Below are 13,910 nucleotides of genomic sequence, written 5' to 3' on the forward strand. Positions count from 1 at the left end.
CAAATACTTACATGTCGGGATAGTATCACGAGGTTTTTCCTGGTTTTCCCTCGTGATTTACTATGGAATCTCTAACGCGAGAATTTCATTGCCACCGTTGCATTTGGTTGTCTTTTTAAAGACAGATCACATGCTATGATTTTTTGTGGCGGATATTCTTGAGTTGGGATTGATTTCATGTAATCGAATGAACTATCTTTTAGTAAAGTCGTCCCAGGAACGCAACTCATCAATATTGGCAATATATCATTTTAAAGTCGTCTACTTTAAAATGTATAATACGTGACTGAATTGCCGATATAAATGAGTCAGATTAAATAAATTATTAGAAGAATTTTTTACTAAGCAACATTTTTGTTTATTATTATTTTGTATTTTGACAACGACACCCGACTTGGGCGTCGAAACGTTAATAAAATCATTTTTAGGTAAAATTGTGGCTTATTTCCCATTTGAATATACTTGATTTTAAAAATAATGTGTCAGCTTTAGTTATTAATATTTATTTTATGCAACTTTTCAATAAATGTAAAGATATTGTTAGTTTTATGAAGTAATGCCAAAATCACAGCTAACAGCATTGTATAATTTACTGAATTATTTCTTAACTATTTGGCCCTGAGGTTTTATTTAAGATTTTCGTTACTAGATAAAATACAAAGTGTTCCATTTGAACTCGTACTGAAGTGAGGATTCCAATAATAATACAATATAGAAAGTGTTGGATTTAAAAAACCAAAATGAATAATTATATCAGAAAAACTACAAATCTGGCAACATTGCAAGTATCAAACGTCAAATATCCATATTGCAGAATAGCATCCCGGGTTTTGTTCAATTCGGACCATCTATATCTAAATTACCTAGAATAAACCTGCAGTAAAAGGGTTAAATAAAAGCCCGACTGTATTTTATAATTTTATTTACTTATATATACTGAAGACTTAATTAACTGCATTATGATCAACTGGAGCAATTTTTATTAACAAAAAAACATTCAAGGTTACATCGTAAGCTCCATTATAGCGTTCACTATGTCATTTTGGTTATTCTTGAGCGCCTTTACTGCTTTAGATCGACTAACATTTGCCTGAGACATGACCAACTCTACATCTTTTTCCTCTACTCCAGATTCGTCAACCTAAAAACAAATTTATAGTTTATAAATAATATTCCTAAAAATCTAACAGTTTAGTCTATATCATAGATATATAATACTCTAGATTGCGCCCTGCAATCTTAAAATGGGTGACGGTTGCGACAGAGATAAATGAGCCTATTAGGTCGGTAGTCTCTTTCTAATTCAAGGGGAGTATCGACGACGTCACTATCCTACTATATCGAGTCTTATTTAAATTTTTTGACAGTTTGAGCGGATGGCGATGAGAACTACTGGTCTTTGGTCTTCGGACGTGGATAATCGTGGTTCGAATCCCATACCAATCTTTACTTTTTTTATTTTTAATTTAATCAATATTGCATTTATTAGATATTATTACATCTCTAAAATAAATCTATGCAAAGAAATATATAACAAATAAGAAAAACTGTGTAGGTACCTATAGATTTTTAAAAATATAAAAGTCAATGTTATTTTTTTTAATAAGTTAATGGTAGAATAGTATAAAGTAATTGTTAAAAATATTCGTAAAAAATTACCAATAATTAGGTAATATCAACATAATGTACCATCGATTTATTAATTGAATCGGCCATTTCAAAAACAACACGAGTCACATATTCCTAATTTTACAGAAGAGCAAAGAAAACTAACTATATAGTCGAAAGATGGATGAAATGGATGACATCAAAATTCAGAGTTATATTGTAGTTTTGTTCCTAATGTTTTTACTGGACTGATGTCGTTTTTGCACACAACGTTTATCTTAAAGGAGTCTATTCCTCTCAAAAAGTTAGTTTCTGAAAATTGTGGACTTTGCTGTTTTTGAAATGACCGTTTCAATTATAAGTAATTAGACATTATTTTTATTTATGAAACTATTGTTTTTTTTTTAATTTTTTTAAAAAAGTAGAAGCTAAACAAACATTATTCACATCATTCGAATAAGGACGAATTTATATTAATAACGAATGACTTTTATTTTACTATGCAGTTCACAAATTATGTATTCCAATATTAACTTACTATACATACATTTATTATCTGCTAGATTTACTTAGGTCCATTTTTCAGATGTAAAAATATCTAATAAACGCAATATTGATTAAATAAAAATAAAAAAGGTAAAGTTGGTATGGGATTCGAACCACGATTATCCACGTCCGAAGACCAAAGACCATTTCTCGTCACCACCCGCCTTAACTGTCAACACATATTACTCGATAAAGTGGGATAGTCACGTCGTCGATATTCCCCTTAAATTAAAAAGAGACTACCGACCAAATAGGCTCATTTATCTCTGTCGCAACCGTCACCCATTTTAAGATGACAGGGCGCAATCTAGAGTATTATCTATCTATGGTCTATATACAGGGTAACGAATGAGCCATAGCTTAACCCTAGATTCCTGAGGTTAAAATAAGTTGATTTAAGCTAACTTACTTTAGTACGAAATCTAATAATAACCGAAATACAGCGTGTCAAAGTTAAACTTTTATTTTATTTATTCTTAAATATTTCCGGACAGGCATTGGATAACAACACGAAATTTGGTAAGTGGGGCTTTTTGGAAAAAAAAACTAAATTAGCTTCTAAAAATTATGTATTACTCAGAGGGCGCCACATACGGTCTTTCATGCACTCATGTAATACATTAAATTTTTTTATTACCCAATCTACATAGTTTTTCAATCAAACCTTTTATTCCCCTATTATTTTTACTTAAAAAAGGTATACTACATTCATCTCGCTACACTCAACCCTTTCGAGATAAACGCATTTTAATGAGCCATGCAAAATAATTTTTTGCATAATTTCATTGTATTTACATCCGAAAAATAAACTTAAAATCATAATAATTTCCAAAAATGTATCGCAAATTCCTTCAAATGGAATATGCGATGCAATGGCATAAATATGAGAACTGGCACAATTATGGTTTTAAGTTTTCTTTTTCAGATGTAATGTTATTATACAAAAAATAGTTTAGCGAGATGAATGTAGTATATCTTTTTTAAGTAATAATTTTAAGAGGATAAAAGTTTTTGATTCAAAAAGTAGTGTAGAGTGCGGGATAAAAACAATGGAATGTATTAAATGAGCGCTGAAAGACGCATGTCGCGCCTTCTGGGTAATACATCGATTTTGGTAGCGAATTTAGTTTTCTTGTTCCTCACTTACCAAATTTCGTGCTGGTATTCCATGCCTGTCAGGAAATTTTCAAGAATAAATAAAAAAAAGTTTTTGACACACTGTACTTCGGTTATCAACTTTCGTACTAAAGTAAGTTAGCTTAAATCGACTTATTTTAAGCTCAGGAATCTAAGGTTAAGCTATGACCCATTCATTACCAAACATCCTGTAGTTCAAAAAAATTCAAATACCTCTTCATCTTCTGATTCTTCAGCTATTGGTGCCACAGATGTGGTTGTTGTACCAGCAGCATTATCTCCAGCAGGACTGACTTCTTTGAATTTCTCAGCAGCAGCCACCTGCGCTTGTTGTGACAGATCTTCAATTTTAGCTTCACCAAATACGATGTAGGTGTCACTTACAGGGTTTTTGTATACATCTGGTTTGTTTATGACAAAAAGAATATTCTTCGACTTCCTAATTGTTACCCTGTTTACTCCTTGTACCTAAAGCAACAACAATGACATTTATATAGCCTTTATTAGACAATGTAATATTACTGGTGTAAAAACAACTGACAGAAAATCCCATTTTGCCAGTAAAACCATTTTGTTGCAAATATTTATTTGACATGGATGTCCCATCAACAAGAACACACTGTTGAAGGTATTTTTTATTTATTTATTTATTAACGGGGTACCACCCAATTTAATATATACACAAAATGTTATAATTATCTAGTGATACAATAAATATAGAGATATAGTAAATATGTATGACAAAAACTGGCGATGCAGCTATATAGAAAAAACAAATATTAAAATAATACAAAGTAAATAACAAATATAAATCACATAAGATTACAAATTTTTTTTTTAAACACTGTCTACAAACATTTTCCGAAGCGCACAGCAACAAATCAAGGTCTATTCTATTTCCATTTAGAATGGTTCTACTCAGAGGAGAATGCCTACCAAAGTTGCAGCGATGAAATTTAATTGCAAAATTTTGGGATGTTCTAGTAACTCTAGAGGGAACATTAAAGTCAATTAGAGACAGTAGATCATTGCAATTAATTTTTGAATTCAGTAGTTTATGAAGAAACAAAACATCAGCATACATCCGTCTGGAAGATAGCCTAGGAAGGTTTAATTTATTTCTAATTTCTGAGTAGGAATGGTCACTTAAAGGTTTGTGTAATTTAAAACTTAAGTACCTAATGAATTTATTTTGGACTTTTTCAAGCTTGGCTATATGGACTTCATAAGTGGGTGACCAAACAACTGAGCAATACTCAAGAACAGATCTAACTAGGGAAAAATAAATCAGTCTGATGGAATTAATGTTATGCAAACATCTAGAAGTTCTAATAATGAAGCATAACATCTTAAATGCCTGGTTATTCACATAATCAAAATGAGCGCAAAAATTTAGTTTGGAATCTAATTGAACACCTAGATCTCTTACAGTTGATACAGCCTTCAGTGGTTCTTCAGCTAATTTGTAATTATAAAAGAGGTTATTAATTCTTCTACAGAAACTAATAAAGTGACATTTTCCAACATTAATGCTCATTTGGTTCCAATTGCACCATGCCATAATTTTGTTAATATCATTTTGAAGTTTTTCACAATCTGAGACAGATTCGATAATTCTATAGATTTTTAAATCATCAGCAAATAGCAGAAATTTAAAGTTAATTTGAGATTTAATGTCATTAACAAATATATTAAAAAGGAAGGTTATATATGTAGTATTGCATACTACATGTAATATCAAATTGTCCACTGCATGCAACAGTGACACAACTCAAAAACTGAGACAGGTAGGTATAGACAACAACTGATTAACATGTTGACTGCCAACTTATAGATTGCGTTCTTTTCTAGGATTGAATTTTTCTTTTTCGACCAGATTTCTTAACCCTTTCAATGCAGAAAGCGTACCAGTGCACTTTGTTAATTGTTGATAAAATGCGAAAGGTGCACCAGTGTGCTCTTGTCCCATTAACTTTTAATTAAGCAGAGCAGGGCTGCACAGCTCAACTCCCTATGATTTAACGTCACACTGAAAGGGTTAATATTCCTGTGGCAACGAAAGTATTAAAATTTAATTTTATTTCTAGTATTAGGATAGATATCAAAAAAATGATTTTTGATATAGGTACCAAAAATAAAATAAATTTAATAAAATTATAATTAAATAAATTTAATGTAACAGTAGATTTCGATTTGTGTCACTTTTGCATGTTAGTAGTCTTTTTTTTTATTTATTTATTTTTTATTTATTTATTTCTACGGTAGAACCATTTACAAAATACAAAAACAAAAAAAAAAATAGAATAAGTAAGATCATGTATAAAAAACAATGAATATAAGACAATTAACCAATAAAATTTGTAAAATAACACAGTACATATATCAAATCACAGTTAGAAAATGAAAAATATCACATATTTAACTCATTAAATTCTCAATTTGCCTCTTGAAGTCATTAATGCCTAGACAGAATGGATCAAGTTTCATGTCATTGCAAAAACTGAGCATTCTCGACAAGGGAAAATGACGAGAATACTCAGTTCTATGAAAAGGAATATGAAAGAGTGCAGTGTGTCGAGTTCTATGAATTTTATTGAAGTACACATTATCCAACAACGAGGGACAATTAATATCATTGTTTAGAAGTTTAAATAAAAATAACATATCAGCTCTCAACCTGCGGTTCTTCAGTGTAGCAATGTTAAATTGAGACATTATTCCAGAATAATCTATGACAAAATTTTCAGTATTTCTTATATTAGTATGTGCTTTATAAGCCAAAGATCTTAGAAACTTCCGCTGAACGCTCTCCAATCCATCAATGTAGACTTGATGAAATGGAGACCAAACAACAGAGCAGTATTCAAGTCCTGAGCGCACTAGAGAGCAGTACAGTAATTTGAATACAGTAGGTGAGAGATCATGACTGTTGCGATAAATAAACCCAAGATTGCGAAATCCTGTTTCCTTAATTTTAAGATAATGGCTTCTAAATGTCAATGCACAATCCAATAATACACCCAAATCTTTAATCTCAGTAACTGAATTCAAGAGTACATCATTAAGAACATATCTATTAGCTGTTAGATTATTTATACGACCAAATGAAATACAAGAACATTTAGTCGGGTTTAGGCTTAAACCATTTTGTTTCGACCATAAACATATATTATTAACATCATCTTGCAGGAGATCTTTATCTGATATATCCTGTATGTAACGAAATAACTTAAGATCATCAGCAAATAGTAGAAAGTGTGAGTTTAACGAACAAGTTAAAGAGCAAGGGACCACAATGAGACCCTTGTGGGACACCAGAACAACAATGGAATTCTTTAGAAACATAATTGTTGATACGAACTTGTTGTGTACGACCCATCAAAAAGTTTTTAATCCAATTAACAATGGGTTCACCAAAGCCAGATGCACGAAGTTTATGAACCAACAGGTTATGATTAACCCTGTCAAATGCCTTTGAAAAATCAGTATAAATGCTGTCGACCTGAATCTTATTCTCAAATGCACCCAACAAGTATTGTTGGTAGTTGACAAGGTTTGTTACAGTTGACTTTCCGTTAGAAAAACCATGTTGCTCATCAATAATTATGTTTCGGCAAGCCCAGGTAAGACCCATCGATACCAATTTATCTAGAAGTTTTGGGATTGCTGATTGAATAGTTATACCTCTATAATTATTTACACACTCGCGATTGCCAGATTTATGGATAGGTGTAAGAAAACTATTTTTCCAATAATGTGGAAATATAGATGATGATAATGATAAATTAAAAATTTGTTGTAAAGGGTTACAAAGGGAAAACACACAGTTCTTAATAAGTGCTGCAGGTATACCATTAGGCCCTGAAGAATATGTAGTTTTTAAACTCATAATTCCCTCAAAAACATCAGTCAGACTAAATTCCAGAGTTTGGATATCAACACTAGTCTAATTCAAAGTTAGGTAAATTATACTCACTATCATTATATGTACCCGAAAAATAATTGGCAAATAGATTGACTATCTCCTCACCACACTGAGCTATTACATCCCCACCTTCATTAGACATCACATTAGGATAAGTGTTAGACCCACATGTAGCATTAACATGTCTCCAAAAAGAGCGGGGATTGCTTGAAAGATTTGCTTGAATATTCTCTAAATAGTTTTTCTAACATACTGCTTGTAATGATTTACATCTTTCCCTTAGCACTGAAAATTCCTCATATGAGTTGCCTGATGCTTTAAAATTCCGGTGAGCTATTTTTTTCTGTATGACAAGTTCAATCAATTCTCGTGAGAACCAAACAGGAAAGTTCAATGATTTAAACCGATTGACAGGAACAAACATACTGATGGCGTCATATAAAACATGGTAAAAATTATCTATGCAGCAATTAATATCTGATACATCTAATACCTCATTCCAAGGAATTGATGCTAAATGTTCATTTAAAACCTGATAATTACATTTTTTAAAATCATGATAAAAGACATCATATTTAAGAAACAAATTTAAATTAGCTGCTGGTAACAATATAGTATAAGCTGAATGATGCTGAGAAGTATTCAATAGAATATCAGTAGAAATCGACACAACTGCATCCCTCTGCGTACAGAAAACTAGATCTAAAAATGTATCATTAAGGTTAGGCAAAGTATTTACTTGTGACATATTAAGAAAATTGTAGCAAGTACAAATAATATTTGCTGAATAGTGTTGCGGACACTCAACTGTTACACCATCATTGAGATTATACCAGGATGCCTCAGGTAGGTTGTAGTCACTACAAATACAAAACTCACAGTCACTGAATCTATCTGGTAAGGACCGGTTTTTCAGTGCTGGGTTAACCCAGATTTTTCGGTTACCGAAATTTTTATGGTTAATCAGTTTTTCAGTACCAGGTTATCGCTTAAACCCGTTTAAGTTGACCAAGATTTTAACCGATACTCGCTATCATAGGTGGTTTAACTCCGAATTTTCCGACAGACGTTTATCTATATTTGCTGACAGAAGAGGTTAGTTAAATTATGATATTTTGTGTTATCGCGGGCAATATTGTATTATGTATTATTATATTCTTGATTATATCTTCATCATCAGATGAAGAATCGGAACTTGAATGCATTAATCATTTTTGTAATGTTATGTTATTTATAAAATAGGTTATGAAATTCTATTTTGTTTATTTTTCTGTCAAAAATCTATAGAATTACACATCTTGGTTTAAAGCACTGAAAAACGATATAAGGGTTAAAATATTGGTTAAAATTTAAACTAGGTTAGCTAACCAAAATTTTAACTGCTCACTGAAAAACCGGGCCTAAGTCCAACATACAGGTGGAATGCTCCTCATATAATGACCCAGATGACCGCGGAGGAAAGTACACAGCACCAATGATTAACTTTTTAGTAGAACACATTACCTGTGCAAACACATGTTCCACAGAGGAATCGATGGGCTTAACCATCATTGAACGAAGACGCTTATGGATGGCAATAAGGACACCACCACCACGAGTCTTCGAACTAGTTTGAGTGTCTCTATCATGCCTAAACACATTAAAGTCACCCAAACCCAATTCAGCATCTAAGATTTTAGAAGTAAGCCATGTTTCAATGATAACAATAATATCGTAACTAGAAAGAAGCACAGCCTGTCTGAAATTCGGAAGTTTGGTGCACATACCCCCAGCATTCTGAAAATATAATCTCAACGATCGTTTTTTGAATTATTGAATTTCTTTACGATTCTTGGCACCCCATTAAAGTATTTGATCATCAAATCCGTTTCACCCTGTGTTTTCCTGTGTTCCAATTCCTGATAAACTACCTTCACTTTCTCACGTTGCAATAGGGTAAGATCAGCTCCAATACGCAGCTTTGAACCCATTAAGGCTCTGCGTTGTTTTAAACAATTTAACTTAAAACTTAATCAAAATTTTGTCAAATATTCTAGGTTGACAGATCTTCTTCTTTTTTTTTTTCATGTCATGTGCAAGCAAATATACTTTGCATTTTTTAATGATAAAAATTGAAACTTTAAATTGTTTTTCTGTAATCTAATAATATACAAAAATGAGGCATGGACGCTAACTAAAACAGATGAATCCGCTCTGTCGATTTTTGAAAGAAAGGTGCTACGTAAGATATTTGGAGCGGTCTGTGAGAACGGAATATGGAGGCGTAGATATCTTTTAACTGCAGAATATCTACAAGCATACATTTGGTGGAAAAGATATTATCACTATAATTAAGCGAAACCGCCTGCAGTGGGCAGGACATGTAGCCCGGGCCCCTGAATCAAACATGATAAAAAAGATTCTAACAGCGCAACCCGTGGGAATGAGAAGACGGGGTAGACCAAAGCTGAGGTGGATGGACGGCATAACACAGGATGCTGAGAAGATCGGAGTCGGCAACTGGAAAATGCAAGCAAGGGACAGAACAGAATGGTGTAGAAAGCTTGAGAAAGTCGTGGCCCTCTGAGGACTGTAGCACAAGATGATGATGAATCTAAAAATATACAAAATTTTTGTTTTTGCAAACTATCAAATCAAAGCAAAACTATTATTAATTAACTAAGATTAAATTACTGTATTATATGAATGAAATCAAATATTTTAGTGTATCCAATTCTTAGTAAGCAAAACATGATCAATTTCATATAAGCTTGTGGAAAAGTTGGATTTTACTGTATGTCCCTTTTGACACCTAAGTTCACATGGTATAATAAATTAGGTAACACAGGGACTACTAGATAAACAACAACCCTTTTTTATTTTTCTGTAATATGATAACCTCCTAAACTAGTTGTTCAAATTATTTTTAAATTTATATGAGAAACTTAACATAACTTTAGCTTTCAACAAAGTAGACATTTTTCCAGTACTCAAATTTATATCCAATGTTATTTATATTATTTAACTGCAAACAATAGGGAACTTGCACATTTTTTTATTGCATAATGTTCAGTTTTGTATAAAAATGATATTTCCAAAATTTCACTCTTCAAAAACTCATAATAACTTAGAAGTACAAATTTAAAGTCTTTTGTATTTTAAAATAGTTCAAACGACCCATGACTTCACATAGTTTAACTATATGGTTCCGTTTATGGTTATATTTAGGTATATTCTTCTTCTTCTTTAGTTTATTGGCCTCCACCTACTTGGGTATTTGGCCAGCTTGCCATCACGGAATAAAGGAAAAATATTTATATTCTAATGACATTTATCATATGTCATTGTAATAATATATATACCAGTTTGTTGAGATTGGAGTTTGATATAGTTATTGAAGGAAAGGAAAAAAGGTTTACTATGGAAAATAAAACCATTTTGTAAAAGTACAAATTTTCTATGAATAGTTCAAATGATCAAAAACACTTGTAACGTCACATAACTGTATTTTCTACTGATGTTTATAATGTCTAATTTAAAATTATATACAATTTTGTTTACTTTGTTGGTGAAGAATGTAAACATATAACCAGATGACAACACGAGGCTTTTTGGGCTGGCTGGTATAATTTGGATTTTTAATCGCCTTTAGGGGCCAAACGAAAGACAAACAAAACTTTTTTATCTTTGATACATGTTTTAAATTATGTTCTGTTGTGATTTATAACAGTTTTTCGACTTTAAAATTTTATGCAAGTTCCCTATTATTAAGGAACAACTGGGAAAACGAATTACACCTAAACTATGTTTATAATATTGACAATCTGCGAGGAGACAGATCTGTACTGGTTAGCAAAAATTGCCAGTTTGCAACACACAAGACCTCAGCATACATCAAAGTAAGAAAACTAGACATTAACAATATAGCCAGGTGAAGCTAGCCTCGAATAAAGCTTCATAGAATGAAATATTGGTGTTTGGCAGTATTGCCATGTCCTTATAATAAATCAGGAAAGAATATTAATATCTGTATATTATTGTGCTGATAAGTAAAAAAGTCTTAAGTCAAAAATATTGATTTTGACTTAAGTTTTTAGTATGTAAAAAAATTGATGAAAAGTATCAGAAATCGACTTGGTTTACATCGAGGGTGTTGAGTAATTGCCTTGTTACTAAGTTAAGTAAGATTCATTGTCTTCACAAAGAATCACTGTTACATCTGAACGAAAATAATCAATAAGATTCAAATTGCTCATCAAGAAGAAATGTGTCACAATTCAAAAAACAATTTTTTTCATGGGAGACAAAAATAGCTTTTTTAGATCTTAATTTAACTGTATGTTTTAAACAATAACTGCTGAAATTTATAAGTGATATGGATAAGTGAATGTTTCTAATTGCTTAAGAAGCAAAACAAAAAGAACTATATCTGATTTAACAAAGAAAAAATCAACATTTTCAGTTATGTCACTATTCTTTTAAAATACTGGTCACTTTCTTAAACATAAACGAAAAATACCTAGGACACTTCTCTAAATACAACGGTTTTCATAATAAATAACGATACATAAAACACCATAGCATAACTGAAAAGTGTCATTGTTCTAGAATAAAAATATTCATTTTACCGCCAAATGAATAATGACACTATCACCTCGAAAGTCCACAACATCTGTGACACTTTTCCTGGAAAAAGTGTAGTATTTATTGAACCAATTTAACAAGATAACTCTGGAATTATGTGACTTGTGTCACTTTTCTTCCTGATGAACAAAATACAACAAAAATCACTTAAACAAATTAAATTCACACAAAATTTCTCAAGCTTAGGTTCAGCTATTCAATACAGGTTTTATACAATACATACTTACAGGTTTAAGGCCCAATTTGGACATGATCTTCCTTGCTTTCTTCTCTCCTCTGGACTGTTTGGCCTTGGAGACCATATCCATGGGCAAACCTGCAGCTGCAGCTCCAGGGAATGTAGCTGAAGCGGCGCTTGCAGTTCCTGCATCTTCCAACTCAGGGATGTCTTCATCGGAGTCACTGTCTGTTGACGATTCACTTTGTTCAGGTTTTGTCTCTTGGATCACGGTTTTGTCTACTTCAGTCATCTCTGGCATTCTTTATAACTACGAAATAAAAAGTATATTAATACACTTCATGCAAAAGAAGATCGAATGTTCGATAAATAAAAAAGTGTCAGCCTGCCAAGAGTTAATTCATAAAATGTCATAGAAAAGTTGCGAAACCTTGGAACGATATCATCAACATATACGGTCACAAACACAGGTTTGTGTAAAAATGCTAATATTAAGTAAAATATATTCATCTGCAAAACCTACTTTGGCTAATAAAACCTTATATTAAATAAAGATGTCTTAGATAATGCAAAATACCTTTTTCGGCTTTTGTTATTGCAGATCAAACCGCTTTTCTTTGACAGGACAGGAAGGAGGAAAGATCAAAAGGAGGGGAGCAATCGAGAAGGCAACGATCGAAACTATCGGCTTTTATTATCGGCTTTTTCGAATAATCCGAATAATCGTGCGCTAATTTATGCAACTCTTATTACTCGTATCGTCAGATTGCGATCTCCGCACAGAAAATTTTTGGATTGTCGTATAAATTTATTATATTATAATATTTAAGAGGAAACAGTAGCGATCAACAGGTAGCGAAAACGCGTTCCAAGATTGCGGCTGTAATTTTGAATATTTTTTCGAGATATTTGGCACGCGTTTTCGTAATATAATAAAGAATGGCGGTACAGAGCCCAATTTGAAAAATATATTAATATGTGGAAGTTACTCTGTAATTAAATACAATATTAAAAAAACGAGCCTGTACCGCCATTAAGAAGAACAAAAAAATACACTTTCTTCAAATAAACTTTTTTATCTGATGCCTAGATTTTGTGTCATTTTGGAACTACTAAAATTTTTTATTTCATTAGTAGTTCCAAAATGACACAAAATCTAGGCATCGGATAAAAAAGTTTATTTGAAGAAAGTGTATTTTTTTGTTCTTCTTATTGGCGGTACATGCTCGTTTTTTTAATATTGTATTTAATTACAGAGTAATTTCCACATATTAATATATTTTTCAAATTGGGCTCTGTAACGCCATTCTTTATTATATTACGAATACGTGTGCCAAATATTTCAAAAAAATATTCAAAATTACGGCCGCAATCTTGGAACGCGTTTTGGCTACCTGTTGATCGTTACTGTATCACAGAAATTTTGTAATGAAATTTTTCATAAAATGACCGATTAATCGACTATCTCGCAAGCAACAGTAGTATTAAAATATATTGTTGGTAGAACTGATATAATCAGGGAGCAAGGTTAACTTTATCTTATCAAATGTCAAATTTTGCGGGTTTCTTTCGTTCGTTTTTAGTTGTTGTTTTGACATTTTGAGGTGTGTTTTGTATGAAATGAGCTCTTAAAAAGGAGACGTAACTGTAGCTTTCATAGTTTTAAAGGAAATTTGTTTGTGAATTTGTGAGTTAATGAATTTTAACATCATGTATTTATACAAAGGTAAGTCTTATTTCACGATATTATAGAAGATAATTTCATGAAAATAGAAAAATGCACCTTTAACCTATTACCGGAAATATAAAAACCATTACAAGTAACTATCTAACAATGCAGTATACAATCCGCAAATAGATAATTATTAAAAATAATATGGTAAATGAGGACAT

At 31.7% G+C, this 13,910-nt stretch overlaps 2 protein-coding genes across 4 annotated transcripts in view; one reads left to right on the forward strand and one right to left on the reverse strand.

Annotated features, from left to right (window-relative positions):
* Positions 1-905: 905 nt before the first annotated feature.
* On the reverse strand, positions 906-12,730 carry LOC114345593 (nascent polypeptide-associated complex subunit alpha). 2 transcript variants are annotated; one of them, XM_028296395.2, is made up of 4 exons: positions 12,595-12,730; positions 12,067-12,327; positions 3,505-3,759; positions 906-1,141 (listed from the first exon to the last, which is right to left on the reverse strand). In XM_028296395.2, exons 2-4 carry the CDS (start codon positions 12,316-12,318, stop codon positions 1,004-1,006), a joined length of 645 nt encoding a protein of 214 aa, XP_028152196.1. In that variant the 5' UTR covers positions 12,319-12,327; positions 12,595-12,730; the 3' UTR covers positions 906-1,003. The 2 variants fall into 2 exon arrangements, with proteins under 2 accessions (XP_028152196.1, XP_028152202.1); XM_028296401.2 differs by having other exon boundaries at positions 12,541-12,618.
* An 800-nt stretch (positions 12,731-13,530) lies between these two features.
* LOC114345611 (uncharacterized) overlaps positions 13,531-13,910 on the forward strand; it is a 143,446-nt gene continuing 143,066 nt past the window's right edge. For both annotated transcript variants that reach the window (XM_028296412.2, XM_028296419.2), the window contains exon 1: positions 13,531-13,743. In XM_028296412.2, coding sequence (XP_028152213.1) covers positions 13,713-13,743 — 31 coding nt within the window. In that variant the 5' untranslated portion in view covers positions 13,531-13,712. The remainder of the gene's footprint in view (positions 13,744-13,910) is intronic.

The sequence above is a fragment of the Diabrotica virgifera genome, chromosome 2, assembly GCF_917563875.1.
Source record: "Diabrotica virgifera virgifera chromosome 2, PGI_DIABVI_V3a".
In the NCBI taxonomy this organism is placed as follows: domain Eukaryota; kingdom Metazoa; phylum Arthropoda; class Insecta; order Coleoptera; family Chrysomelidae; genus Diabrotica; species Diabrotica virgifera.